This window comes from Leptidea sinapis, chromosome Z (assembly GCF_905404315.1).
Source record: "Leptidea sinapis chromosome Z, ilLepSina1.1, whole genome shotgun sequence".
In the NCBI taxonomy this organism is placed as follows: domain Eukaryota; kingdom Metazoa; phylum Arthropoda; class Insecta; order Lepidoptera; family Pieridae; genus Leptidea; species Leptidea sinapis.
Window position 1 is genome coordinate 24,250,386 of NC_066312.1, and position 26,973 is coordinate 24,277,358.

Here is a 26,973-nt window from a genome sequence, read left to right on the forward strand (position 1 = left end):
TGACACGTAGACTTATGAGCCTCAACAGACATGACATCCGTATAATGGTGGGCACCCTAACGGGTCACACATCACTAAACAAACACCTTTTCACAATCGGCGTAACGGACAGCCCTAAGTGCAGAGGTTGTCTGACCGAAGACGAAACGGTCGCTCACGTAATCCTGGAATGCGCGGGGGTGGTCAACCAACGGGCAAAAACCTTAACCAATACAAGGTCGCTCCAAGAAGTCTGTGAACACCCCAGGAATGTTCTGAACTTCTGGAAGGAGCTGGGCTGGTTGGAGTAACCGGCCATTACTGCACGCAAAATGGACCCATGCTAGTGGTTTAATTGCGGAAACAGGAGCCCTATATCATACCATACCATACCATGTTTGATATTTGAAATTGAAGTGTTTGTCGTCATCATTAATAATACACAGTATCTGGTAGATAGACATTAAAAGTTTATGAAAGACTATTGTTTAATTATAATATAGCAGAAGATATTTTGAAAATATCCTTCAATAACAATGGTTTAAGTACCCTATTCATAATATAGATACTTACTTTGTATTAAATATAATCACAAACAAAAATATTCACAATTATTTATGTAATATCATCAGATTGATTTGTTAGTTTATTGAATAAAATTGTACTATATTACCAGAGGAAACAAATCTCTGGATCTTATGCTTGTCAGAGCTCAAAAAGCTCTATAGTATATAACCGATTGCAGTTAAAGGAAAATAAAAATAAACCTATTGAGAATTATTAATTTTTACTACTTTCAACTAAGATCTACGTCAAGGGGACTAGAATTTGCCTGCGCCATCCATGCTTAATTTTATAACCCTTCTTTATTGCGTTGCATCGGAGAAGATGGGAAAAGTAAAGTATTCAAATCTGGACTGAGACCTATACTAATTCTGTGCGGATTTAATTACAATAATCTATACTGGGTGGCCAAGAAGTTGACGTCCAAAACTAAAATTTGCATTAGGCTCATTTTATTGGCCAATTTTCTGGGAAGTTTTTAAAAATAGTTAGAAGCCATAGGCTCCCCATTTTATTTTTTGATACCTTGAACATTTTCATGAATTTAGCTGGAGCAGTTATCTTGAACTTACGACTCAATTCTAAACTAGTTCCGCATTGTCTAAACTATTCATAGTTTCTTATCCCGTCACTGGCTAAACTGCCACAAAGCGCGTGGCGCACATGCCCGTCTTAAGCCGCCGCGCGTTACCGACGCCAATTTCAACGGGCTCGTGTTACAATAAAATTTTTTGCTTTTGAAGTGTTTCGGCTTGTTTATAAAAACGAACGTCAATGCTTTTGAAACGGCTGACCGCATTTTGACGGCCTGTCGTATTTACACAGATAAAGTTTTAAAATTAAATATTCTTACTTTTATAGTCTGTTAAATTACCTTTCTTGTGGTATATCGTGTAGCTTGTCTTACTCTGTGTATATTTAACGAAAAAATATCTGCTACCGTTGTGTGCCAAGCAGACGTACGACGTCTGGTTTGGCACTCAACAGTAGTTTTGATAGCAGACGTCAGACGTCTGATTGGCACCTCGCGGGTTATGTGTTTATTGCAACTGTAGTTCATAATTATCGACAATAAAATTAACTAAAAGTGTTCAAAAAAATTTGAAAAAAGTCCTAAACCACAATTAGGCGAAAAATGCGGATAAAAGGGGAAAAAAATTATTATCTCCTAATCTACGCCAAATCGTAGAACATACATAGGGTTGATTCGGATACTCATCACCATGAGGCTTTCAAATTTTAGCTTTGGTCGTCAACTTTTCGGCCATCCTGTATAACTCTTACACTTCACTACGGAGTTTTAAACTGCCTAAATATGATTTTTATGCCCTAGGTAAACAATCTACTATGAAATATGGTGAATTTGTGTAATAGCAGTATAAAGTCAGCTCATCTAAGATAATGAAATAGATTCTCAATTAACTTTATTATTTTCCTGTATAACTCTTACACTTCACTACGGAGTTTTAAACTGCCTAAATATATAACTCTTACACTTCACTACGGAGTTTTAAACTGCCTAAATATGATTTTTATTCCCTAGGTAAACAATCTACTATGAAATAGCAGTATAAAGTCAGCTCATCTAAGATAATGAAATAGATTCTCAATTAACTTTATTTATAGAAATCACCACAATAAAAACATATTTTCCACTTTTTGTAGCCTGTTTTATAGAAGTATTTTTAAACTATAATTTAATTATAGAGAGCTATACAGTATTAAGGACAGCAATAATTAAAAGTCAGTAATGCTTTTGCTTTTTCATGTTGCAAGGGATTTGCAGATTTGTTCATCCGGGCCATGGTATTCCACATCTAAATCAACCTTACAAATCCCTTATAATGAGAACAATAAAATTGGACTCAAGACGTAATGGAGTAGTAATAAAAGGCATATAACGTCCCCAACCTACGTCAAATCTAAGGAAGGGTTAAAGATGCACCAAAAAGATGTAAAAGGTAACCATCTCACAACAGGACAACCAGATCAAGGAAATAAGGCGCCAAACAATTAAATGTAAAAAATATATTAAGTAAATTTAATATTTCAATTGGTCAGCATATACATCATGCCACTATTAAGATATCATTATACATATAAGAATGGAAAAAGCAAGCTCATAATAATTATGAAAGAAACTGGTAGTCCTACACCATGGAATCAGGTTATTCAAATACCAATCAACACAGGCGGACTAATAGTAGAATTAGTTAATCTCGTACAGCGATTTAATGGAATGTGTTTGGTTACATACATCCTACTAATATTATAAATGTGAAAGTTTGTATGTCTGGATGTATGTTTGAACTTCTTTAACGCAAAATCTACTGAATAGATTTTGATGAAACTTTACAATAATATAGCTTACACACCAGAATAACAAATAGGCTATAATTTATAAAACTATAGTGTGAATAATACAAAATATAAAAGAAGTGTGATTGTTACTAATGGATACAACTAGCACCATCTCTTATCAACTAGCAAGCAAAAGATCAATACAATTTATATGGCAAAACAACGATTGACGGTTCAGCTAGTAAAACATAAATAAAATAAAGTATACATTTGAATATTGAATAAAGAGCGACTCACGACTCCAGGAATCTCATGCATGAGGCTCTCAATGACCTCCTTCTTTTTGCGGTGGCGCGTTTCCTGTTGGTAATCGACACGCGCATCGCCCAGCTGCGTCGTCACTTCCTCTAGCTGCGCCTGCAGTGCTTGAACGTGCTCGCGACACGACCGCATGTCCTCCTGCCACCATCACCGTCAAGCATCATCAACAAGCCTCAACACGTACCTAACCATTATTTATTTACCACTCCCAAAATCTTTTAACAATATAACGTTATTATTTTTTTAAATGAATATCAATGAAATATAACCTTCAATAATCAAATACTCACTGAATGTTGTCATCTGCGATATAATAATTAGAACTGCATGTTACAGTGTTATATTTCGCTGCAGCATTTTGCACTTCTCCTCTATGGAAACTTTCACGATGCCTAAGGGCACAGTGAAAAGGGGTCTAACGTTTTCGCATTTGGTCTAAAAAGCGATTACTAACAATTGTTACACCATCGCGGGTAGGCTGGTCGGTAAATGGCCAAAATCTTGTAATTTATTTAGTTTATATTATTAATTTTAAATTTTAATGAAACTAACTTAATTTTTAGTACGGACGGCAACATCGCTTTTTGATTTCAGTATTTTCATTCAAAGAACATTTCAATCTTATAAAGTAAATCAGTTTTGTTTGGTGAACAAAAGCTTAATTTACTCATTTTGTTATAGACGTAAATATTTACTATTTCGAATTAAGTAGTTGAAACTAGTGGGTGTGGCTTATATGGTTTCGGCTGTAGATATTGAGTTGATATCTAAGAGATTTGTTGCACCTGTTCTTATCAGGTCTGTGGCATACTTTTTGGTATTGGTTTTTGACATCCAATAAGTGATATCACATCCTATTTTGAATAAAAATATTTTAATTTTAATTGAGGGCAGGAGCTAACGCCATGCCACAAGAAAGCGTATTAGGGCGAATTTTAACAAAAATTAGTCGATACCTTCGAAAATTTTTTCAGATAGAGTTATCATGCCTGCTACTGCTACAGGATGAAGGCAAGCTAGATGTCAGCAGTTACCTGCAATTGGGCGCGCCGGCGGCACAGCTCGTCAACTTTCATCTGCGAGGTATTGATGTGATCGTTCAGCTTCTCTATACGATTCAGGGCTTCGTCACGCTCGTGGCACTGCAAGCAAACACATTTTAGAAGAATATTAATCAAGGCATTAATTGCCTTGAATAATTATAACCAAAATAGCAACGCACAAAAGCGATTGGTATAACCCGAATCAATTGAGAATTCTTTGAGTAATAGCGCTGTTGCTTATGATTCTTTCTGGTCCATCCGACAATTTGTGACCGGGTGCTCTGTTTGAAGCGATTACTAATTATTATGACAGTGTTCACAAAGCATCCTCACACAAACAGTAAATTGGAGCACTAAAGGTTGATGCATACAATACACGATAATTTATTACATTTATACAGTTAATATTTTTAACAAATTTTACGAAATTTTTAAATTTTAAAACACTGAAAACGATTCATATATTGGATGCAACACCTTACAAACTAATTCGTTTTGAATATTACAGCCATTGTAAAATACTCTATTGATTAAAATGAGTGGCCATTGAGTTTCTTGTATTTTCTTTTCCTCTTTCGAGCTCAACTTTTTGATTTGACTTGATAGATTGAGTAATTTAATAGAAATATTTATCTTACTTTGACATCTCACTTTTTATTATTTACTCCCACACACAGTACCAACTGCGTGCATAAAATAAATACTGACGGTAAAAATTATAAAATCTTTTAGATTTTTTTCCTCTATCGACTTGGCTATTCCAAAAACATATTACTACCTATTATTAGCTTATTTAAAATTTTTATTTGAGTGTTTTTAGTTTCTTTGTTGATTATTTATTTTTAAACTTTATTGTATTCTATAATATTTTTAATAGTTATAAACTATTACACAGACAATGGTAACATACCTTCTGCGTGTATATGTTCTGAACTTCCATTTTCTTCCGCATCTCGTTGTCAATGTTATCTTGGTGGGCCTTTTGCTCGCGGTGGATAGAGTCCAATTCCTGCAGGTAACGTGCAGCCCGTCGGGACGCTTCCATCTTCAGCTTTTCGTATTCACGGATCTAAAGAGTTTCGGCGCAATAAATGTTAACAATGAAGGTACAACACAGAATCAAGATCTCACAAAGAACTTCCTATAAATTTGAACGGGAATCTAAATGAAAATCTCAAATTGAGTTCTATGGGAAAAGCGCTATAAGACGTAAATCGAACAGTAGATCAAATGCCTATGATGGAATGGTGTAAACTAGAGCACGATGGGATTCTGATCATTTATCAAGTAATCATACATTTTGCGATGCGATTCTATAATATTATGCACCTGTCTATAATATTACGTATAAGAAAATTTTTATCATATAAAATATTTGTCGAAAGTACGAGAACTACGAGACTTTTCAGAGACACGTTTTCAGCGGGACTGCAGTTGAAAACAGTCGAGATAGTATTTGTCATAGTAGTCATAAAAGTTTAGCGCGTGAACTGTTTGAGCCAAATTGTTTTTATTGAAGCAAACTGGGGGACAATTTTCTTACCTCAGAGCGCAAGTTATACACATTACATATTTTTCTCAGAGTGACAGATTCAATTAAACTGCGTCGCTGGCTTAATGAAAGAATATTAAATTGTTTTAAGAGATTCTTGTAGTGGTTTCGACGTCCACCCAAGCGAAAGTTTAAGATGCGCAAGAATTTCTTTTGTATCATCTCGACCTGATGGTCTTATACAGCGGATTCCATATTGAGGTGACATATTCAAACTGCGACAGCACATGTGTTCGATAAAAACACATATATGTATCTTTGCCGTAAAATAAATAATAAATGCCGTAGAGACGCGTGTAACAAAGCCTAACATAGGATATGCATTATTCGTTATGTGTTTAATGAGGTCATTAAGTGTGAACTTGGCATCAAGGTATACCCCAAGATTACGAATACAGGTAACTGTTTCAAGTTCTTGATCGCCTAGTGAAAATCTCGTTTGAATTATGTTTTTATTTTTCGTAAAAGAGATATGCTTTCAGTTATTGTAACTTAAGAGTAGTTTGTTACTTTTGCAATAGACATCTAACCTATTCAAGACTTCCTGCATAAGCAGGACATCGTTGAAATCAATAATACAATTTTAAATCACCTGCATATAATAAATACTTACAAAATTTAAAGCAATCAGAGATGTCATTAATAAAAAGTGTGAAAAGCAATGGGCCGAGTATAGAGCCTTGAGGTACGCCTGACGTTAAGTTAACTGTAGGCGAGATGAAACCATTAATAACTACCGATTGTACTCGGGCACTTAGGTAAGCAGCAAACCAACGCAAGAGGTTACCTTTAATACCGTTGTATGAATTTTTTTTATAACAGTAACCTTGTCAAATGTCTTTTGGAAATCTGTGTAAACTGTTTCAATTTGGTTTTTTATTATCAAGGCCTTTAAATAAATAATCAGTAAAAACAAGAAGATTTGACAAAGTAGATCTGCCAGCCACGAAACCGTATTGTTGTTCTATGATTGTGTATTTTAGCTTTGTGTACATGTGTTGGTGTACCAATTTCTCCTGCTTAAATATAAGCTATCTTAAAGATACAAGGAAAGTAAAAAGAGGATAAAAATTTATAAAAAATAATTTCCAAAGGAAAAGATAGTGTTTTGCAAGTACGCTTTAGAAAAACCGGATGAATGTTATCAGGACCGGCGCCTTTATTGGGGTGTGTGGAGACGTACATTGTCAATTAACGGAGTATGACCGTTGTCGCAACTTATATTTTCAAATTGGTCTATACTATATGCTTCATCTAAAGCGGGTTCAAAGACCGAGTGAAACAACGCCAGGCAGGCGAATTATACAAAATTCATAGTATTTTCTTGTCACAATTTCTTCACAGAACATACGTCTTGAACGTTTTTCCGAGGTTCTTTTAAGTGTGAAATTTGCACACAAACGTCAAATTCGAGTGACGTTCGCGCCAACCTCAAATCGACGGCCCTTTGACTGTCGGCCGAGGGCCTCCATTAAGTCTTAGGGAATACTTCAACATTGTGAAAGGAATACAAAACGGCCGAAACAATAAGAATAACACCTATTTCGATCCAGAAGCGCAGTTTCATACCCTGAGTCTTTCCTAAATTTTTCGTAATTTTATTTTTAAATTAATCTTTGGAGCTGAATGAATAAGTTACCTGAATCTCCGCGAGATGCACCTCGCCTGCTAGTGCCTGTCGGCTTCTCTCCCACATCAACATCTCGTTTTTAACGACACGGAGCTCTGTCGTCAATTCGCTGTAACGTTACATAGCACAATCAGGTTATAGCCTTTCTAAAAAATGCGTATTTTTGTTTCAAATATAGTAGTATAACGTAGTTTTCACTTTAATTATATAATCGTATTGAAACGACTAAATGTTTGTACTTGGCAATGGCCAATAAGGATTTCAAATCGACCAGACCGTCCTTTGCACGGGATGCCTGCTAGATTAGGGGTACCACAACGGCGCCTATTTCTACCGTGAAGCAGTAATGTGTAAGCATTACTGTGTTTCGGTCTGAAGGGCACCGTAGCTAGTGAAATTACTGGGCGAATGAGACTTGACAACTTATATCTCAAAGGGACGAGCGCAGATTTAGTGCCGCTCATAATTTTTGGATTTTTTAATAATCCTGAGCGGGCCTTGCAATACCGCGTACCAATTACCATCAGCTGAATGTCCTGCTCGTCTCATCCCTTATTAATTATGGTTAAATCAAAATTTCTTAGATGACACTTGAACAAAGATTTGATCTAAAAATATATCTAATAATTTAATATGGCTGTGACATTTCTACTCAGTGGAAGAACTATTCATAACACTAGAGGCTCTCACTACTGGTTTACTAAAACATTAATATTACTGGAAGGCACAGGCAATATTTGCCTGAAATTCCTCAATCAACAGGAGTTGATGAAATCAATTCTTGTCTGAAACACTGTACTTTGTAGCAACATAAAGAAAGACGTTTAAATTAATTAGAAATATGCATATCCAAGTGCAAAACATCCATCAGATGAGATAGTATCATGTCGATAATTGGAAATTGGAAACGGAAATTTGTAAGTCGAATCGACTTCACGAATTCTATAACATCTGCAATTTATTGGCATCAAAAGAAGAACTGATTGAGGAAGTGTTTCCCTATATTCAAACCAATTCCTTTACTTTACGACAAGAACAGACGTCAACGAACATCTGCCTAGAGTAACAAAGCGAGCTGCGAACACATATCCTTCAAGAACTTAAGCAATCTAAATGCGATCGCCAGGCCAGCTGCCGAATGAATGATGGTGGGTGAGTGGAGTCAGGTTATTATGTACCTGATGTTCTCCTGGTGTGCCTCGTGAGCCTTTCGCGCCTGTTCGAGAGTCTTCAGAGCGCTGGAAAGCTTTTTCACACAGTGCGTCACGCTCTCTTTTGCTTTTAAGAATATGGGACGCTTCTTCGCTATCTCAACTTCCTAAAAATAACAAGCTAATATCATTAAACATATTATGCTTTCACATTTATTGCACTTTTTTTATTTAATATTAATTATTACGCAAAAAATTAACTAATATAGTCAACAATAATAACGATTAAAATAAATAACATTTGAACTAATTTTAAGTTACATGCACACAGGAGTGCACTGGAGATTGCGAGGCTTAGGTATACTTGGCGAGGCGCTTATAGGAGTATTGTTCCGGAGAGTTAACAGAACAGTTTTTTGTGGTCTTTACCGAATAATTCCCATTCTACAATTTTGACGCAACAGATCTTGAAAGAAGAAGGGAGTACAGGCAAAAATGTATGTAAAGCCAGCCTAAAAACGTGCCGCGGCTCTTTCCCCCTCTTCCCCGCAAGCACCTATTAAACACCTTTTAACAATAATATATAGCCTTTAGCTACCTTTAGCCACCTTTAGCAATAACTAGCTAGAATGCCCTTCCTCCTTTTTCTTCTGGCACTAGTCGATGATTTCTTTTCATTTTTCGCATTTCAAGAGACCATGGCCCATATAATATAGAGCAACTGCAGTACTGTCTGTCATCTGCATATTGGGGCTTACTACCTTCAATGATGCTTACTTAATTATTATATAATAATTAGTTATAATATACTACTTCTTAAGATGATATAATTTGAAAACTTAAGCAAATAATAAAAAATATTCAAAGAGGTCCAGTTGTTAATGTTTTTTATATAATATTATATATATATAAGTATTTACTGTCAATGTAGGGCCATTAAACTCACCACTTCACGGATACCCTTCTCGACCATTGCCAGGTCTCTCTGTGCTATTCCTGCTTCCTTCTTCTGCTCTTTCAAAGTTTTATCAACTTGTTTCCACTTTTTCTCAATGTTGACAACATCATTCTGCTTGTATTCCAGTTCCTCCTCGCAGTTATTGATTGTTAAATCAGCGTGGTAAAGGTGGAACAGCAGGAACTTTGTCCTATTTTGTGCCTGAAGAAGATAGTTTTTAAATAGCAGCTAAGTTAGGCATTGAGTTGAGTGAGCTCTGAAGTTATTCACAAACTAACCCATACAAGCCCAAGCAATTGTATTTGGAGCCCTGTTATGAAAACATTGTTATTGTACAATTAAATAAAATAGAAATAAACGAACCAGCTTCTTCTCAACTGTGGAGTATTCCTCTGCTTCTTGCTTTTCTTTTGTGGCCTCATTCATATCTGCTCTCACACCCTTCTTCTTCAAGTACAGGAACTGCATCTCCTTTTCTGCATCTTCTACCTCCAAACGATATTTCTCATATTGTTCTTTAAAGATCCCAGATCTAAGTGTCAAAATAATAAAAAATATTTATTATAAACAGAAATAGCCAAACACAAATGAATGGATACTCTACAGGACTAAAGTAAAGAACTTCATAGTGAACAAAAAGTGGTTGTGTGTGGTATATCGTGAGAATGGACTAGAAAAACGCTTCAATCTCCATTCAGGTCAGCTCTTCACTTATAACGAAGAGTTGAGGGCGCGACAGATCATTGCAGTGCTGCGTGGACATCATTTATATGATGTGTCTTATGACAATCCAATATTGTAGTGCCTACTATACGTCCAATATTGGATCGCCATAAGGTCTTCTGCTACGGGCTTCTTTTGGTGACACATTAATTAGTTAAAACATTCACTTTATAATTAGACATATTAGGTAGTTAAAAAGGCATTTATTTTCTCAAAATTGATTCCTTTAGAATTCTTTTTGATGTCATTTCTTATACTACTAGATACTACTACCGCTTCGGAAACAAATGGCGCTCTGAGAGAGAAGAAGCGGCGCAAGAAACTCTCCCAGCATTCTTTTTTTTGCGCTCTTTTCAATAAAAATATACAATATTGTACAGTCGCTATAAAATAATCACAATCTAGTCCCAGGCTGTCCGATCATTTAGATATTCAGCAGTGGAGTAATAGGATTTACGACAGAGCCATTTTTTTATAAAACATTTAAATTTATTTATAGATAATGCCTGAACAGTGGCTGGGACTTTATTGTAGAAGTGTATACATTTACCCTTAAAGCTATTATGTATCTTATGAAGCCTACTAGAATTAGTTACAAGCAATCCCTTATTTCTAGTGTTATAATAATGAAAATCACTATTAAGAGCAAAAAGGTGACGATTTTTGTGAACATATATTAAATTTTCATAAATGTACTGACAATAAACAGTCATAATATTTATTTCTTTAAATTTTCTTTGAGAGACTGTCTATAACCAAGCTGATATATAGCACGAACAGCTCTCTTTTGCAGTGCAAACATGTCATGATGCTGTGAAAATAACTAAAGTACACTAATCTAGCGGTCGCTAAGTTAAGTGGGTGAGATTAACAAAAAATAAAGATACAAACCCGCATATCGCAGTTATATACTTTAAAACAAGGCATTTAAAAAAGAAATACTCTCTACTACATTTTAAAGTTGGTGCCAAGTTAAACATAAAAATCAGGAAATTTTGTTAGTCGGTAATGTACCTAGGTACCTACCTAACAAAATGTTAATACAAAATATTTCTAGTGAGTACCATCAAATTGAACATGCTCTAAAATCTAGATATTTATTTACTTTGTTATAAAGTAAGCTATATTCTCAAGCATACATGAAGTCTGTAATTTTTAAATTACACTATTAACTTACTTAATATGCTAATTGATTAAGGATAATCAAGTCCACACATAAACATTTGCGCTTAAAAGACTATTTTACAAGTTGCTTGAGCAATTATTACCCAATTGTACAATTTGTATAGAGCACGTACGGAGAGGCTACGCACGTGTGTTAAGCTTCGCTTTACAAGAAAATGTATGAGATTGTGTCCACTGCAGCCCACGGACACGCTAAGCATCAATTGACGTCGTTGATGTCATCAACGTCATGCACGCTGTGCATGCGGTGCACACACAAAGCGTGTCTCATTGCCGTTTGACAACGTGGGTAGTTTCTACTGCAGTATAAAATGGCAGTGGCATGTGCGTAGCCTCTACGTGCGCCCGCGCCGATAAGCTGACATTAAGTTTAGGTGAAAGGTTAAGTAAGGAATCTTTTCTTCTCAGCCCTCTGAATATGTCTTATATGAATATGTCTATGTCTTCAACAACAATCCAATGATTTTTTTAACTTGATTAGATTAAGTCAGAGGACTTATGCAATTTGTGTGTGAGTTCATTAATTACCACCTACCCACAAAATTCTTCAAACAGTGCTGTCCTCTCCTGGGAATTCTTCATGGCAATGCTTTGAACAGCACCCTGGAGCACAAGGAAATTCTTTGCCTTCACATTTATTCCTAGCTCTGCCAACTCCTGCAGATACTGTCCCTCGGTCACAGACTGAAAGTTGATAAACTATTCACCTTACATACATAGGCTGCACTAAAAGTATCGGGAATGGAATATTTCCATTGTTCCTGTCATATTAAAATCTTTTTAATTGAAAACTCCTTGGTTTTAAAAATCGAATACCATTTATTTATTTAAAAAAAGATTCTCGGTCTTGTCACAAGGTCTTGTCAAACTTGTTTAGTCGTTGAGAAAATGGAATTGACTCGAGAAAATTCTAAAGCGATGATTTATTATGACTTTCGAAGTGGTTTAACACAAAAACAGTGTGTTGACCAATGATATTATAATATTAAAAGAGGTCGATATGTCACTAGCGCGCCGAAAATCAATCGCCTAAATTGAGTCAATTGGCGCATGGGGTCGTAGTCGCTCTCTCGATACGAAAACGGTACGCACGCGTTTGTTGTTGACAGAATTGCTTACAATTTGATATAGGTACAACATTAAAATGCCGTCTTGTGTTATGGGAAGATGCACTAATTACGAAAGTAAAAAAAATCATAGAATTACATACCACAGTTAAGAAATAATGAATTATAACATTTTATTTGATTTCATTATTTATCTAACAAAATAAATATGTTGCCATGACAACGCCAAGCCGATCATAGATTAGCGTACAGAAATGACAAAATATTGATGCTGTCTGTTGCGGGATGATCGAGGTAGAATATTTTAGGAAATGTAAAAAAGTCATTGTTGCAGTGGAATGTAATAATTAAAAAAAAACAAGTGCGTATATAGGTAGCTGAACTATCAAACTACTAAAACAAGATTTAGGGTAGGTAGCGGATGTAGACAGTGAGTGCTATTTGTTTACGTAGGAGTTTTTTCAGTATATCCCTTGCTAACTGCAAAAGAATCAATGGATCATTTTCTTCTTCTCCCATTACCATATTGTAATAAACCCTTAACAAAAATAAATTCATAAATTATATAAGATACAAAAAGTAATAATTGTAATCTTAAAACTTTTTGGGAGCCGTTGTTAGTAAAATTGTAAAAATGGGACCCTTACTGGTTTTCGGTTTTGTTTTGGTGTCTGTATGTTTTTTATTATTATTTTATATATAAATAAGTAAAATCATCAATGTGGCTATATATTATAATCAATACTATATTATTTTTTTATAAAATCAATGACACATTATCTACCTAATTTCAATGCAGTTTTACTACTTTATAACTTTTACTACATGAACTCCTGAGTGAATCGTATTTAAGACATAAATCATTGTGTACGGGTAAAAGTTATATCTGATAAATTATTACTCTATGTTGTTTCAACTTAAGGCACGGTCATACCTCAATATCCACAAAATTTAGTTTCTTAGAGAGTCGATTACAACATAACGCAATGAAAATATTCCGACGCAAAAAATACAGTGAACAAAGAAGGACTTAAAAGAAAATTTTGAACCAAATAGAATATTATTATATAATTTGAAATATCCAATAAAAAATTTGGAAGTTGCTTCCCAAAAATAAACTTTGGAGTCAAAAATCTCCGAATTTTCAGCTATAGCAACATTCTTTTTTTAAAGAATTTACTAGAATTAGTATATTTCTAAAACTTAAATCGAACAATTTTTCAATTTAAGTTTTAAATTTTGAATAAACAAAATAGAATCAGTAAAATAAATGCCATCTGCGGAATACCCACATGATGAATACATGTACATATTGTATGGTTGGTTGTAGAGTTTAAAATCCTAGTCAGTCCGCGCCTTAAACTAAGACGCAATCAGCAAGTTAGATTTATCTCTTTCTCGCTTGCGATAATTGTATCATGCTATGCTTCTTTCAGATATAATCGTAATGTAGTGTGCTATTGAAATGTTAAATGATTAATGTGTGCGTAAGTGAATCATTTTTAAACATCGAATTTAGTCTAGGTAACCTATCTATACATTTAAATATCATTGGTGATGACCGGATGATTTCTGCATTTGGTGATGAAGCCCCATCCATAACCACAATTTATCGCTGGTTTGCTGAATTTCAACGTGGACGTGTCAAGCTCAGTGATGATCCCCGTCGAGGTCGTCCAAAAACTGCAGTCACCAAAAAAAACGTTGATGCGGTGCGTAAGCTGATTGAGGAAAATCGACATGTGACATACCGCGAAATTCAGGCAACTTTAGACATTATGGCATGAGTCAAATGCAAATAATCCTGCATGAACAATTAGGTGTAAAAAAGTTGTTTTCCCGATGGATACCGCATTTGCTTGTGAAGAGCAAAAAGCGGCTCGCGTTACTTGGTGCGTCAGAACTCTCGAAAGATTCCACGCAGGACCCTCAAATGCTGTATACAAAATCGTATCAGGTGACGAATCCTGGATATACGCGTACGAACCCGAAACAAAAAACCAGTCACGATTTTGGGTGTTCGAAAATGAGTTAAAGCCAACAAAAATTGTTCGTTCACGGAGTGTTGGAAAAAAAATGGTGGCCACGTTTGTCTCAAAAATCGGCCAAGTTGCGACTATTTCTCTTGAGGGACACAGAACGGTTTATGCAGAATGGTATGCTAGCATTTTTGTTGTTTGTAGAGAACTAGCAAGAGAGTAGCAACCGCCGCATCATCCTCCATCACGACAATGCGAGTTCTCACGCCGCGCACAGAACTAAAGTTTTTAGAGCAAGAAAACATAGAATTATTAGACCATCCGCCGTACAGCCCCGACCTAAGCCCTAATGATTTCTATACTTTCCCTAAAATAAAGAATAAATTGTGTGGTCAGAGATTTTCATCACCTGAAGAAGCTGTGGACGCCTACAAAACGGCCATTTTGGACACCCCAATTTCTGAATGGAATGGTTGCTTCAATGATTGGTTCCATCGTATGGAAAAATGTATCAAATTTCGCGGAGACTTACTTCGAAAAGCAATAAATACATTTTTAAATAGTAATGTTGTGTCACTTCCTTGATTCCCGAAATTTTCAGTGCCGCCCTCGTATACCATCGTACGCGTACCTTCCTTAAAATCCGGCATCGCTCCTGTGATTCTTCTGGTGATGCAAGAGAATGTCGGCGAAGGTGATCACTTAACACCAGTTTATCCGAACCGTACGCTCGTTTGTCCTCCTTTTCCATAAAAAATATACGTGTACATTAATTTATACAGATAACATTAAAACATTCATACGAAAAATTTTATTTTCAGCAACACACTGACACTAAAACAAAACTTACGTACCAAAACTGAAGAAGTTCGTATTAATATTCAAAACCATAATTTTAGTTTGATCCTTATCACAGAGTCTTGCTTAAGTAGTAGTATCTACGACCGTGGAATTTGCGATGGTAGATACGACATCTTGCGTCATGATCGAAATCCTGAAACCTCTAAAAATAAATTAGGCGGTGGAGTATTATTATGTGCTTCTAAGAATTTGCAAATATTGCATCGAAACGATTGGGTTTGCCCTGGCGTTGAGTCTGTATGGGCGACCTTACCAGCAGAAACTCTTCGCATTCAAGGAAGACGCAGTGTCCACATAGGCTTAATTTATGCGCCACCAGACAACCTCTTAGCTGCTCGCATCAACTCTATCTCAACCCATCTTGCTGAAATTATTTCTCTACATCCTAATGACTGCATACTCCTTACCGGTGACTTTAATCTGCCTAACATTGGTCGGCCAGAAATAGCAGAATACAATTTGTAATTGCAAACAAAATACGTTGGACCTCTTGTTTAGTAACATCGATTTTCACCACTGCTCCTTGCCTCTTGTATCTGAAGATAAAAACCATCCAGCAGCGTAAACCTACTTTTGGCCAAAATATTTTGGTTGAATCACCAGACAATCGGATTCCCGTGGACGTGATCTACACATATCAGTAAAGCGTTTGATCGCGTTAATCATAATTACTGATTGAAAAATTGAAGAAAGTAGGACTTTCCGGTTCTATTTTGAAAAGGTTTTGCTCTTATCTTCAAGATAGACACTCTACAGTTGTAATCAATGGTTTCGTATCTAATTCTTACAAAAATATATCAGGAGTCCCTCAAGGGTCTCATCTAGGTCCAATATTATTTAATATATTTATAAATGACATAACACACTGTTTTAAATCTTCTAAAAACTTTCTATATGCTGACGATCTCAAAATATTAAGACCAATAACATCTTTTAAAGATACCAATTTATTTCAACAAGATCTAAACAGATTGACTGATTGGTGCAAATTGAACTATATGTTTTTAAATACATCAAAATGCGTTACAATGCAATTTACTCGTAATAAATATATAACAGTTAATACGTATAAATAATAAAATAATAAGTATACTCTAAATGCTCAAGGCCTATCGAATGTTACTGAATTTAAGGACCTCGGAATTTGTTTTGATAAAGAATTAAAATTTCACAAACATATAGACAACATAGCCAATAAAGCATTCAGAATACTCGGTTTTATAATTAGGAATACCAAAGAATTTAAATCTCATTCAACCAAAATAACATTATTTAACTCTTTTATACGGTCCCTCTTAGAATACTGCAGCGTAGTTTAGAGTCCACAGTATGATATACTTATTAAGCGTATTGAGAGTGTGCAAAGACGCTGTATATATCTTATAATGACTTCTTAGCGAAAAAGCACTCAAGCTACCAAAAAAGGCTAAAACATTACGGTGTGATCCCACTGGCGGATAGAAGGATAGTGTTAGATCTTTTGTTTTTACACAATATTTTAGCGGTAAAATAGATTCTCCATACTTGCTATCCAAATTAAAAATAAAAGTTCCTCCAAAATTAATAAGAAAAAATGCATATTCGTTGTTTGTAGTACCACAATCTAGGACTAATCTGGGTCAAAACGCAAATATTTCTAGGCTCTGTAGGTCATATACCTCACTTGCTAAATCGCAGAACATTGATATATTCATTCCGCTTGCTCAATATAAAAAGAAAATACTTAATTTACACACGTGACTTAGAAACCTTGTTTTCATATTTTCATTTTTATTTTAAACTAGCTGACCCAGCAAACGTTGTGTTGCCATCATAGTTAACAGCTGTAGTTCATCCACTAAGTATAGATAGCTAGAATAAAGTTCGTTTTTTACCTCCTGAGAAACAAAGATTCTAATTAGTTATTCATTTTTAACTATTTTTGCAATTTGATTTCTGAACGACGGGGGAACATCAAAGAAAAATCAAAATCGTTGTTTTTATTTAATTCCGAGCATTATCGTATTAATTCACCTTTTAAACCTTCTCTGAACTTCCACAATCAATTTAAGACCAAAATTAGCCAAATCGGTCCAGCCGTTCTCGAGTTTTAGCGAGACTAACGAACAGCAATTCATTTTTATATATGTAGATAGATTATATATTACAATATTTTTAGATTTTAGTTTATAAATTGTTAAAATTACTGTCCTATAAGCGTAGTAAGAATTATGAATGCTGTGGTAGCTTATAAGTGAATTAACTCTTATCCATATTATTATTATATTTTAAGTTTAAGCATGTAAAGAGTGTAATTTGTTAGTTGCCCAAATATATAAATCAACATTACACATAACGAAACGATATGCAATATTATTATTCGAGAAGATGAAACTCTCAAATTGCTAAAGTCGGATACAAATAAGGGAGCCGGTAGCGATGGCATTCCCTCAATTTTTCTACATAAATGTGCTTATTCCTTGGCTAAGCCCCTTTCCATAATCTTTAATCGATAGATTAAAGATTTTAGAAGAAGGCGCAGAAAACGTTAAGGTATCGCCTTCCCAGATAAATGGAAAGAAGCTTTAATAGTTCCCATTCATAGAAGTGGATCAAAAAAATGAAATTGAGAACTACCGGCCAATATTAATTTTAAATGGAATAAGCAAACTACTTGAGACAGTTATCTGCAAACGCATAACCCCAACAATTGCTATGTCTTTCCCCTTCGATCAACATCTTTTTATTAATATCGTTCCACCGTGAATAACTTGGCGGTATTCACCGATTATTAAAGTGCATGAATGAGAGGTATCAGGTAGATGTGATCTACACAGATTTTAAAAAGCATTTGATCATGAGAATCACATAATATTACTCGAAAAGTTAAATGCACTCGGAATTTGTGGGAATCTGCACAGATGGTTCACCTCATATATCACGAATCGTATGCAGGCTGTTGTGACGGGTAGCGCTAGAGGTTCATGTCAATACCATCGGGTGTGCCACAAGGCTCTATCCTAGGCCCGCTTAAGTATAATGCCTATTTTTCAAAATACGTGACATTGATGACTGTTACAAGTTGCAAGCAGACCTGAATGCTTTATCTGAATATTATAGTAATAATAGGATTGCCGTGAACGTTAAAAAATGCCACTACATAACATTGACACGTAAAGTAAAACCAATACTTTTCGATTTCCAGATAAATGGCGTATCAATATCTAAAGTGAGCTCCGTTAGCGACTTGGATGTCAACACACACATTGTATCCAAACACACACACACACACACACACACTGCATACACCCTCAAATACACAACACACAACCTTACACACACCTAAACTTACTTTTGTTAACTTATTCTGGATTGTTGAAGCATAAAATGTTACTTCTTTTGTTTAATACCTATATACTGTAATCAGTTTTAGCCTTATTTTTCTACTTTATATTATAATTATATTACATGAAAATGAATAAATAAATAAAATGACTAACGTTTCGCGAGTGTAGGACGTAGCTGTCAAGGACACTAAAGGTTTTTTCAAGACATTCATCTGATGGTAATTGATGTATTCTTGAAACACCTAAAAAATTTTAAGCGGCAATGCAATTGCGCTCGTCACCTTCACACATAAGATGTTAAGTCTCATTTGCCCAGTAATTCTAACTAGCTACGGCGCCCTTTAGACCGAAATACAAGAATGCTTACATTACTGCTTCACGGCAGAAAAAGGCGGCCACGCTAATCTAATTAATCTGGCCTGTTGTCATGCGTTGCCTGATAGCAAGAGGCGTCATGCGTTGCCTGATAGCAAGAGGCTCTATCTTGACATATATTATTTAGAGTGACAAACACAAAACTGGACTTTAGAATTTATTCATATAATGTATAATTTATACTTACACTATCATTTATCCTGTAATCCGATGAGTGGGCAACAGCAGATCTCTGAAATTTCTTCTCGTTCTGATTTTCCAATATAAATGTTGCCGTTACTGATGCGCTGTAAATATAATAATATTACTTATAATAATTAACTTGAAGCATTCAATAAAATACGCCCCACCATACCATTAACTGCTACAGTTCTAACGATCGTACGTAGCCGCCATGTCACGTCAAAGGTCCATGTCGCACCTACTCCCGTAACAATTGGGAACTGTACTCTGGATATTGTTGACGAGTCTATCTACCTTGGACAAGCAATCCAGTTAGGCAGGTCCAATTTCGCGAAAGAGGTCACTCGTCGAATCTAACTCGGATGGGCAGCATTCGGGAAGCTCCGTAATATCTTCTCGTCCCAAATACCAGTGTCTGAAGACGAAGGTTTAGAACCAGAGTGTGTTGCAAGTGATGACTTAAGGTGCGCAGACGTGGTTGCTAACTATGGGCCTGTTGAGAAAGCTCGTGGTTGCTAACTATGGGCCTGTTGAGAAAGCTCGTGGTTGCTAACTATGGGCCTGTTGAGAAAGCTCATGGTTGCTCAGAAAGCAATGGAGGGGGTTTTCCTCCGAGTTTTCTTGCCAGATCAAATCAGAAATAAGGAGATCCCTTCGAGAACCAAGATCACCGACATAGCCCAATTGATTGCGAAACTGAAATGGCAGTGCGCAGGGCACATAGTTTGACGGACAGATGGCAGGTGGGGTAGAAAAGTCCTTGAACGGTGACCAAGTACTGGAATACGAAGTGTTGATAGGCCCCCACACAAGAAGGCCCGACGATCTGGTCAAGATCGCCGTAGTACATTGGATGAGGGCAGCGCAGGACTGATCGTCGTGGAGATCTTTGGGGGAGGCCTTTATCCAGGAGTGGATGTTTTCCGGCTGATGATGATGATAATGACGTAGCCGCCATAATATCGTATAAAGGTATTACCTATTACATATTCTTTGCTATTAGGTAAGCTCATATTGTCGCGATTCGAATACCGAATGTTAGCCAGTGCCAGGGGTAGAGGTCACTGCTGTAGTCAGTGCAGCCCCTACCTAAGTTTGTAGCATGTAGCTTTTTATTATTTCTCAATTTCTAACAGTTAACTAAATGTTACAGTTAATTTAAGTTATAAAACAACTGAAGAATATTCTGATTGATGTGGAAGGAACCGGTGTCTGAGAGGTCACTAACTGGCGATACAAATGATGACAAACTGGATCAGGAAATGCAAAAATGTGTGTTTATTGCTGAGTGATGAAAGATTCGAGAATGTTGCCCATCCTAGTCAATTTACTATGTAATTAAAAGTAGACAATCATTTTGAATAAACATAAACTATGAATTTTGCAATTATTTAATAGTGTTTTTTGTAAAAGAGCATGGGGTGATGACATCGGCAAACAAAAACACACACTATATACACACTTGCAAACATACTTATATACACAACACCCACACATATATTCACTCATACATACACCTTCATCATAGAATTTGATTTCCCTTGGAAAAAGTCCAATGTACATTAAGATTATATTACAATATGATCTCTCCTTCCATCCTAGTACATGGTCAGTCTGATTTTGCAAGTCTTGTTAGGAGACACATTGAAGTTGTGAGCTCTATATATTGTGGCCTCCACGGCCTACACTCTATGACTCTGGAAATGCTTTTGAGCTACCAGCCTAGAGGTTTTTTGGTAAATAGGGCTTTTGATCTAAGGTAAACATATTCATCATCATATATCTTTATATCATGACCTAAACAATTAAATGTATTTTCTACTTTGAACAAAAAAAACTACATTTGATGTTAACTATAAATTAAAATTGGTTGATTGTATCAAATTATTATTATATGAGCATTTATCTGGTTGTATAATGTCCTCACAATATCAGTTACATATTATCATGTCAAATTTATATTGACAGTAGTATTTTAATTACCCTAAGATATTATGATCATCCTACATGGAAAAGTTTAGTAATATAACACAGAAACAAGTATAACCAAAGAGTAAGATAAACATAATAAAATTAGAACATTGACACAAGAAAATTTAATATTAATAAGTAAATACAATGATAAAAGGGTCATCTAGTTCCTTGCTTAAAAGTACACACCAAAATACTAAGTTATTTACAAATATGATACTTAAAGTTAATATATAGATTCATTAGTGACAATTACAACTAAAAATCTATAAAAAAAATCATCAAAAATTGGTTTATGATTATTTATTGATGAGTGAGTTTTAAGAATTTGAATTATGGTGGTAGATAAACACTCCCCCTATCAATTGATAACAATTGTACTAGATGTATGACATTAATAAAGAGGTGCAATAATATAATATCAGTCAATAATATTAATAGTAAATAAAAATATAGTATACAGATTGATTACAAGTGAAAAGTGAAAAATCATTCGACTCACCTACAACTAAATGTAAAATCCTCATTAGTATGCATTATCAGGTTTAAATTTTAATAAGACAAACATGTCAATCTTATTCAATTAATTATTATTATCAGGAGAATATTAAACAAAGGTTCATAACAAATAATATATTTGGTTTAAATATACTTAGCTTATTTGTCTTAGGCTTTTATACTGAGTAGACATGTATTAGTTTCTAATCAATTTGATATGAATTGCTTACTTTCTGATAATTGGTTGATACATTTTTGGCATGACTGGTTTAATTTCAAAATAAAATTTTGTGTTACTTACGAACTTGCAACTGGCTTGTTGATATGAGCACCATGAATGAGATCACTCAGACGTTTCACACGGAGGAGGGATGTTTTCTCGCCCATAACAAAGCATACAGCTTCCATGAAGTTAGACTTGCCTGACAATAATTGTTATTTAAATTTAAATTATTTTCAGTGAGTGTCAGAAAGGTATGAAATTAAGTATGATTGAAAGAAATATACTTCTCATTGGCAGCCAGAAATTTTATAAATGGGTTTCCTTTACGAGCTTAATTAACGTAACAGTGGGTTACGTCGAAATAAGCGTTGTTTTAGTATTCCTAATTGTTCTTGTAACGCATCATAGAAATATTAATAGTTGACTAGTGTTTGCATGCGAATTGCCAACATAATATGTACTTTACATGGACACGGTAATACGTAAAAGCCAGAGCTGAAAGAGCCACTCTTACGGTAGGTACCTACTTACATTGCTAGGTATATAAATTTTAATCATATCGAAAATAATTAAACTCAGCAATTTGAAATTTTACTTTTTGGCTGAATTAGGTAGGTATCTAATTAAAAGTATTATGAGGTTAAGATGTAACAATTTACTTTTACCTGAGCCATTTGGTCCCATAATAGCAGTAAACGGTTTTAATGGTCCAATGACATGATGGCCTCGATAGGTTTTGAAGTTTTCTATCTCTATGCATTTCAAGAACGCCGGCATTATTATTGGTCTGAAAAACAACAATTACTGAATTAATGAACAATTAATTGATTATAATTTCTGGTGCCAAGATTGCAAACATTAAATACACTACTTATGACATAGGCCAACTTTGCTGGTACCTACTTAATTTTAGAAGAGATTTAAATTTTAAACTCAATTTTAACGGAAGTCGAAATACAAACTAAAAACATAGACTAGGGAGTGACAGGAAGACTGAAAATTACTCGATTTCAATCCAAAGTACATTAATCATCAGACTTCAGAGCAAAAGGCAAGTATTTTAAATTATACATTTAAGAATGTATTAACCTCCAGATTACAGAATACTCGTCACGCTTTTGATAACCATCAACTTTTGTTGAAAAAGATAGACTATTAATTTTATGAATAAAGATTAATAAAAATCGATCGATTTACCGCTCATAGTTTTTGTCATTTCCCAATAAGGTGACAATAAGTTACGTACCTATGTTATGTCTTCTATAATTTTTAAGATATAGAATTATATATCTACTGCTATCTTTCCGTTTATCTATTTTAATTAATTTTGAATTCCGAACAAATAATACATTTCATGATGACGTATATGTTTGGAAATACTAAAGATGAAATGTGGTTCCAAATACCTACATCTAGTTCTAGATCTAGATCTCTAGTTCTCAAAGACTATCTCAAAGTCAAATCAGCAGTAACTGACTTGTCAAAAGGTGATGATTGATGAGTGTGTGGTTGGTTTGGTATGAAAAATAATAGGGCTATTTATAAACATACAAAATCCACGTTTGAAATATCTTGTGTACATAATTATGGGAAACCTTTTTTTGTGCCACGTTTGATTGTGAAAAAAAAAAGTTTTTTACTGTAATTTATTTTTAGTAAAAATTTTCGTTATAAGCATTTTATTATCACGCAAAAGGGGCTTAAAACTATTCTAAAATAAGCAGTTGTTTCTTTATTCTTGAGTTTATCTTATATTCTTGACCTAGCAAATCCGAATATTTTTATTCAAAGTAGGACTTTAAATAATTTATTAAACGTTAATAAAAACTATTATAAATAGTATTTATGATTAATTCAATCACAATCGTAAATTGACGATATAAGAATAATATTTTGATCTGCTTCACCCGGAAATGTAAAAGATTTTGATGACAGCTGATCTATAAAACTTCTGGATAAATATTTTTTCAATCCATCTATGGCATGATGTAATGTGAAATTCACATACTCACACAGCTACATTGTGGAATCTTCAGCTGGCTATTATCTCGAACTTACGTTTCAAAGGCAACACATATCAACCTCTGTGCATGTGTGATCGATATTTTACTTTTCATCAGGTGAGTTTGACCTCCTCTAATATAAATCACTTCTATCTGGTATGTGTCATCTATCCCTAAGGCACTCTTGTTCAAAAAATAGTAGGTATTTGATATTTAACAAGTTTTGGGAAAGCTATTTAAATTGCGAAAATGACCACAAACAGAAACAAAAATTACTCTCCTGCTACTGATGTTCGCCATAATAATATATTCATCTAAATGGCTTGTAATTTCAATATGAAAATGATTGCCTTAAGAAGTCTCTACGTCCGTTTACAATTCCCATAACAGGCGCATCGACATATTGTGATATATCTGGTTTCATTTCTTTGCAATAATCTTATAGAGATATTATATAATCGGTAATGTAATCAATTTCTATAAACATTTATGTACAATAATCTAACTGATAAGTAATTTGTTCAAACGGTCTTTTTAAGTTACCATTTTCAATTACCATAAAATTTTATCACTTTAAAAGTTTATAAAATACTAGCTGAATAGACATATGCATATAAATGGAAAAAAAACTGAATCACTCAGCGGTATGAAAAATAGATTACGCCCAACCGGTTGGACCTACATTATATACATTTAAAATTCCACAATAATCTTTCAAGCTGTTTCGGAGCAGTATGGCTATCTAACTAAGATTGTGACTCGATAATTTTATATATAGATACACAAACGTTTGGCGTTCCACAACCACGATGTTTTCATGAAATTTCTTGCCGCGCACAGCCACTTTGTCTTTGTGAAATCAACAGAGAGAAAAAATATCATTGATGAACCACGTGGAAGAATACGCACACAGATACAGAATATAGTGTCGCCCACAATAGAGTATGAAATTACCGGTTTTTGGAAATTACAGAAAAATTGAGATTGTTTTTTTAATTTAACATAATAATATATATTTAATCAAAATAGTTTCCATTACTATTAGTATACATTGCTGCCATCTAATAGGAAGGTCGTTTATGCCTTAACAGGTAAAGAGCCACTTATTAATGTGACATGAAATAATTCATGAAATTTATCCTGAATTCATTCATTTCATTTCATTTGGAAAGTTTTTTTTTGTATTATTCTTTTGTCCGAAAATCATGGTTACACCATACCTACGGCCGGTTGTTATTGCTCGTAGGACTTATACACGATGGCAAAAATTTTTTTTACATGTTATAAATATTTCGCATCTCAATATCACTCCAAAACATAGTACGTTTTACAGTACACAGGTCCTTCAGGATTAGACCTTTCCTTAGGTTTCTCAATTGAGTAAAGTAATTCTGGTTCAAATTAACGACGAAGATTCAAGTATGCGCGATAAACAACAAACAAACGTTTGTCTTATCCCCGCTCTTCAATAACGCTTCGTTTAATGCTTCGGCTAGCATCTATAAGATTATTAGGTCTCGACATTTCCTTTTGTCCCCGGCACTTTGTATATTCAAACACTATAAAATGTAAACGTATACATACTAACATTATATTATTGCGTAAAACGAACCGGCGCATTCGGCGCGAATTTGATATAGCGTTAACGAATGTATCTTGCATAAAAGTCATAGTAATTTGACAGTCGATCGGTGGTTCAGTGCTTCCAACATAAAAATGAAATGGGTAATCCGTAACTGCGTTTAGATTATGTTAATTTAATTAAGTTCGATTTGTTGATAAGATATTTTGTAGATAAATGATGTTTTAAATATTAAGTTACGGTAAGTTATGAATATTTTACATTTAGTCTCCGTATGAGTTTAATTAGTTTTCATTGATGCCTGTTCTATTCTTTATTATTATTACTTGGCAACGTTGGTACAGTTTACGAGTGGAAACAGAAAAATACTTTTTATTATGAATTTTTTCAACATCTGCTATATATTGAAATAATAAATTTCTAAAATTCTTATACCTATTTCTTTGAAATTATTATTTTTTACACTCTGAGACACGTTTTGTTCATCTCCTATGTTTTGAAATCCAATCGTTATTTCTTTTTAGTTAAATTTTTTCAGTTTTTAATTTGTTTTACGGTCCCTCAAGGATTAAGGATTAGGTCCCCATAATTAAAATAATAATTGACATAATACTTGACTTTAGAGTGCAAAAACTTAAACTCTTTTTAACCGAAGGAGGAGGATCTCAATTCGTATGTTATTTATGTTTATAATAATAAAAAGTGACTTACATGTTCGATAAGAATTAAAAATCGTAATTGTAAATCTTTGTCGCTGTAATTGTTAAGGTGTTCAAAAGTAACTTTCCAAATATTTAAATTGTTAATTTATATTCATTTCATAACTTTATTATTATTTCACCACCATGTCAATAAAACTTTTGTTAAATATAACACATTGCTGAATTGGAAGAGCGGAGACACCTGGTACAGGCATTATTTGCTTAAAAGGTGACTCCGGCCACTAGCTGCTGTAAACTATGATTTTAAGAGAAATAAATTATTATTATTATATATTATTATTATTATATGTGTTTTTTATGTTTGTTACCTCAGAACTTTTGACTGGGTGAACCGATTTTGATATTTTTTTTTTATTTGAAAGTTGGTACTTCCCGTGTGGAAGCATGTACTTCTGTACTTCCCATTGGTCTAGATCTGACAGTGGCATCAATGAAACAACCATAAAAAACAAATGGACGACTAACTCAATATCGCGCCAACCGATTTCGATGTTTCTTTTTTTATTGGAAAGGATATATTTCAAAGATAGTTTAGTTTGGTTAGGTTCTAATTATGGGATCCATGACAAAGTAACGCAACTCTTCAAATCTTAGGAGCAAATTAACGATACTTGGCCGAAATAATAAAAAAATCAAAAGTCGAATATTTTTTATGCTATCCTGATACTTGAGGTACCGTAACGTCGTTATTGTCAAGAAATTGTCGCCGTCGAAAATGATGATCAATGTAACTCCTTGACGACTTAAGTACAGAAAGGGTGCGATCTGTGGTAGAA

The 26,973-nt window shown here is 34.4% G+C and overlaps 1 protein-coding gene across 1 annotated transcript in view; it reads right to left on the reverse strand.

Moving 5' to 3' along the window:
• The window catches only part of LOC126978720 (structural maintenance of chromosomes protein 1A-like), a 59,776-nt gene extending 36,999 nt beyond the window's left edge, over window positions 1–22,777 (reverse strand). The window contains exons 1-12 of the mRNA XM_050827744.1: window positions 22,762–22,777; window positions 22,556–22,677; window positions 21,969–22,089; window positions 19,203–19,302; window positions 11,943–12,091; window positions 9,863–10,031; window positions 9,488–9,700; window positions 8,569–8,708; window positions 7,400–7,499; window positions 5,119–5,277; window positions 4,200–4,307; window positions 3,142–3,303 (exon numbers count right to left, since the gene is read on the reverse strand). Of these exons, the coding sequence (XP_050683701.1) occupies window positions 3,142–3,303; window positions 4,200–4,307; window positions 5,119–5,277; window positions 7,400–7,499; window positions 8,569–8,708; window positions 9,488–9,700; window positions 9,863–10,031; window positions 11,943–12,091; window positions 19,203–19,302; window positions 21,969–22,089; window positions 22,556–22,667 (1,533 nt within the window). The 5' untranslated portion in view covers window positions 22,668–22,677; window positions 22,762–22,777. The remainder of the gene's footprint in view (window positions 1–3,141; window positions 3,304–4,199; window positions 4,308–5,118; window positions 5,278–7,399; window positions 7,500–8,568; window positions 8,709–9,487; window positions 9,701–9,862; window positions 10,032–11,942; window positions 12,092–19,202; window positions 19,303–21,968; window positions 22,090–22,555; window positions 22,678–22,761) is intronic.
• Window positions 22,778–26,973: the final 4,196 nt, after the last annotated feature.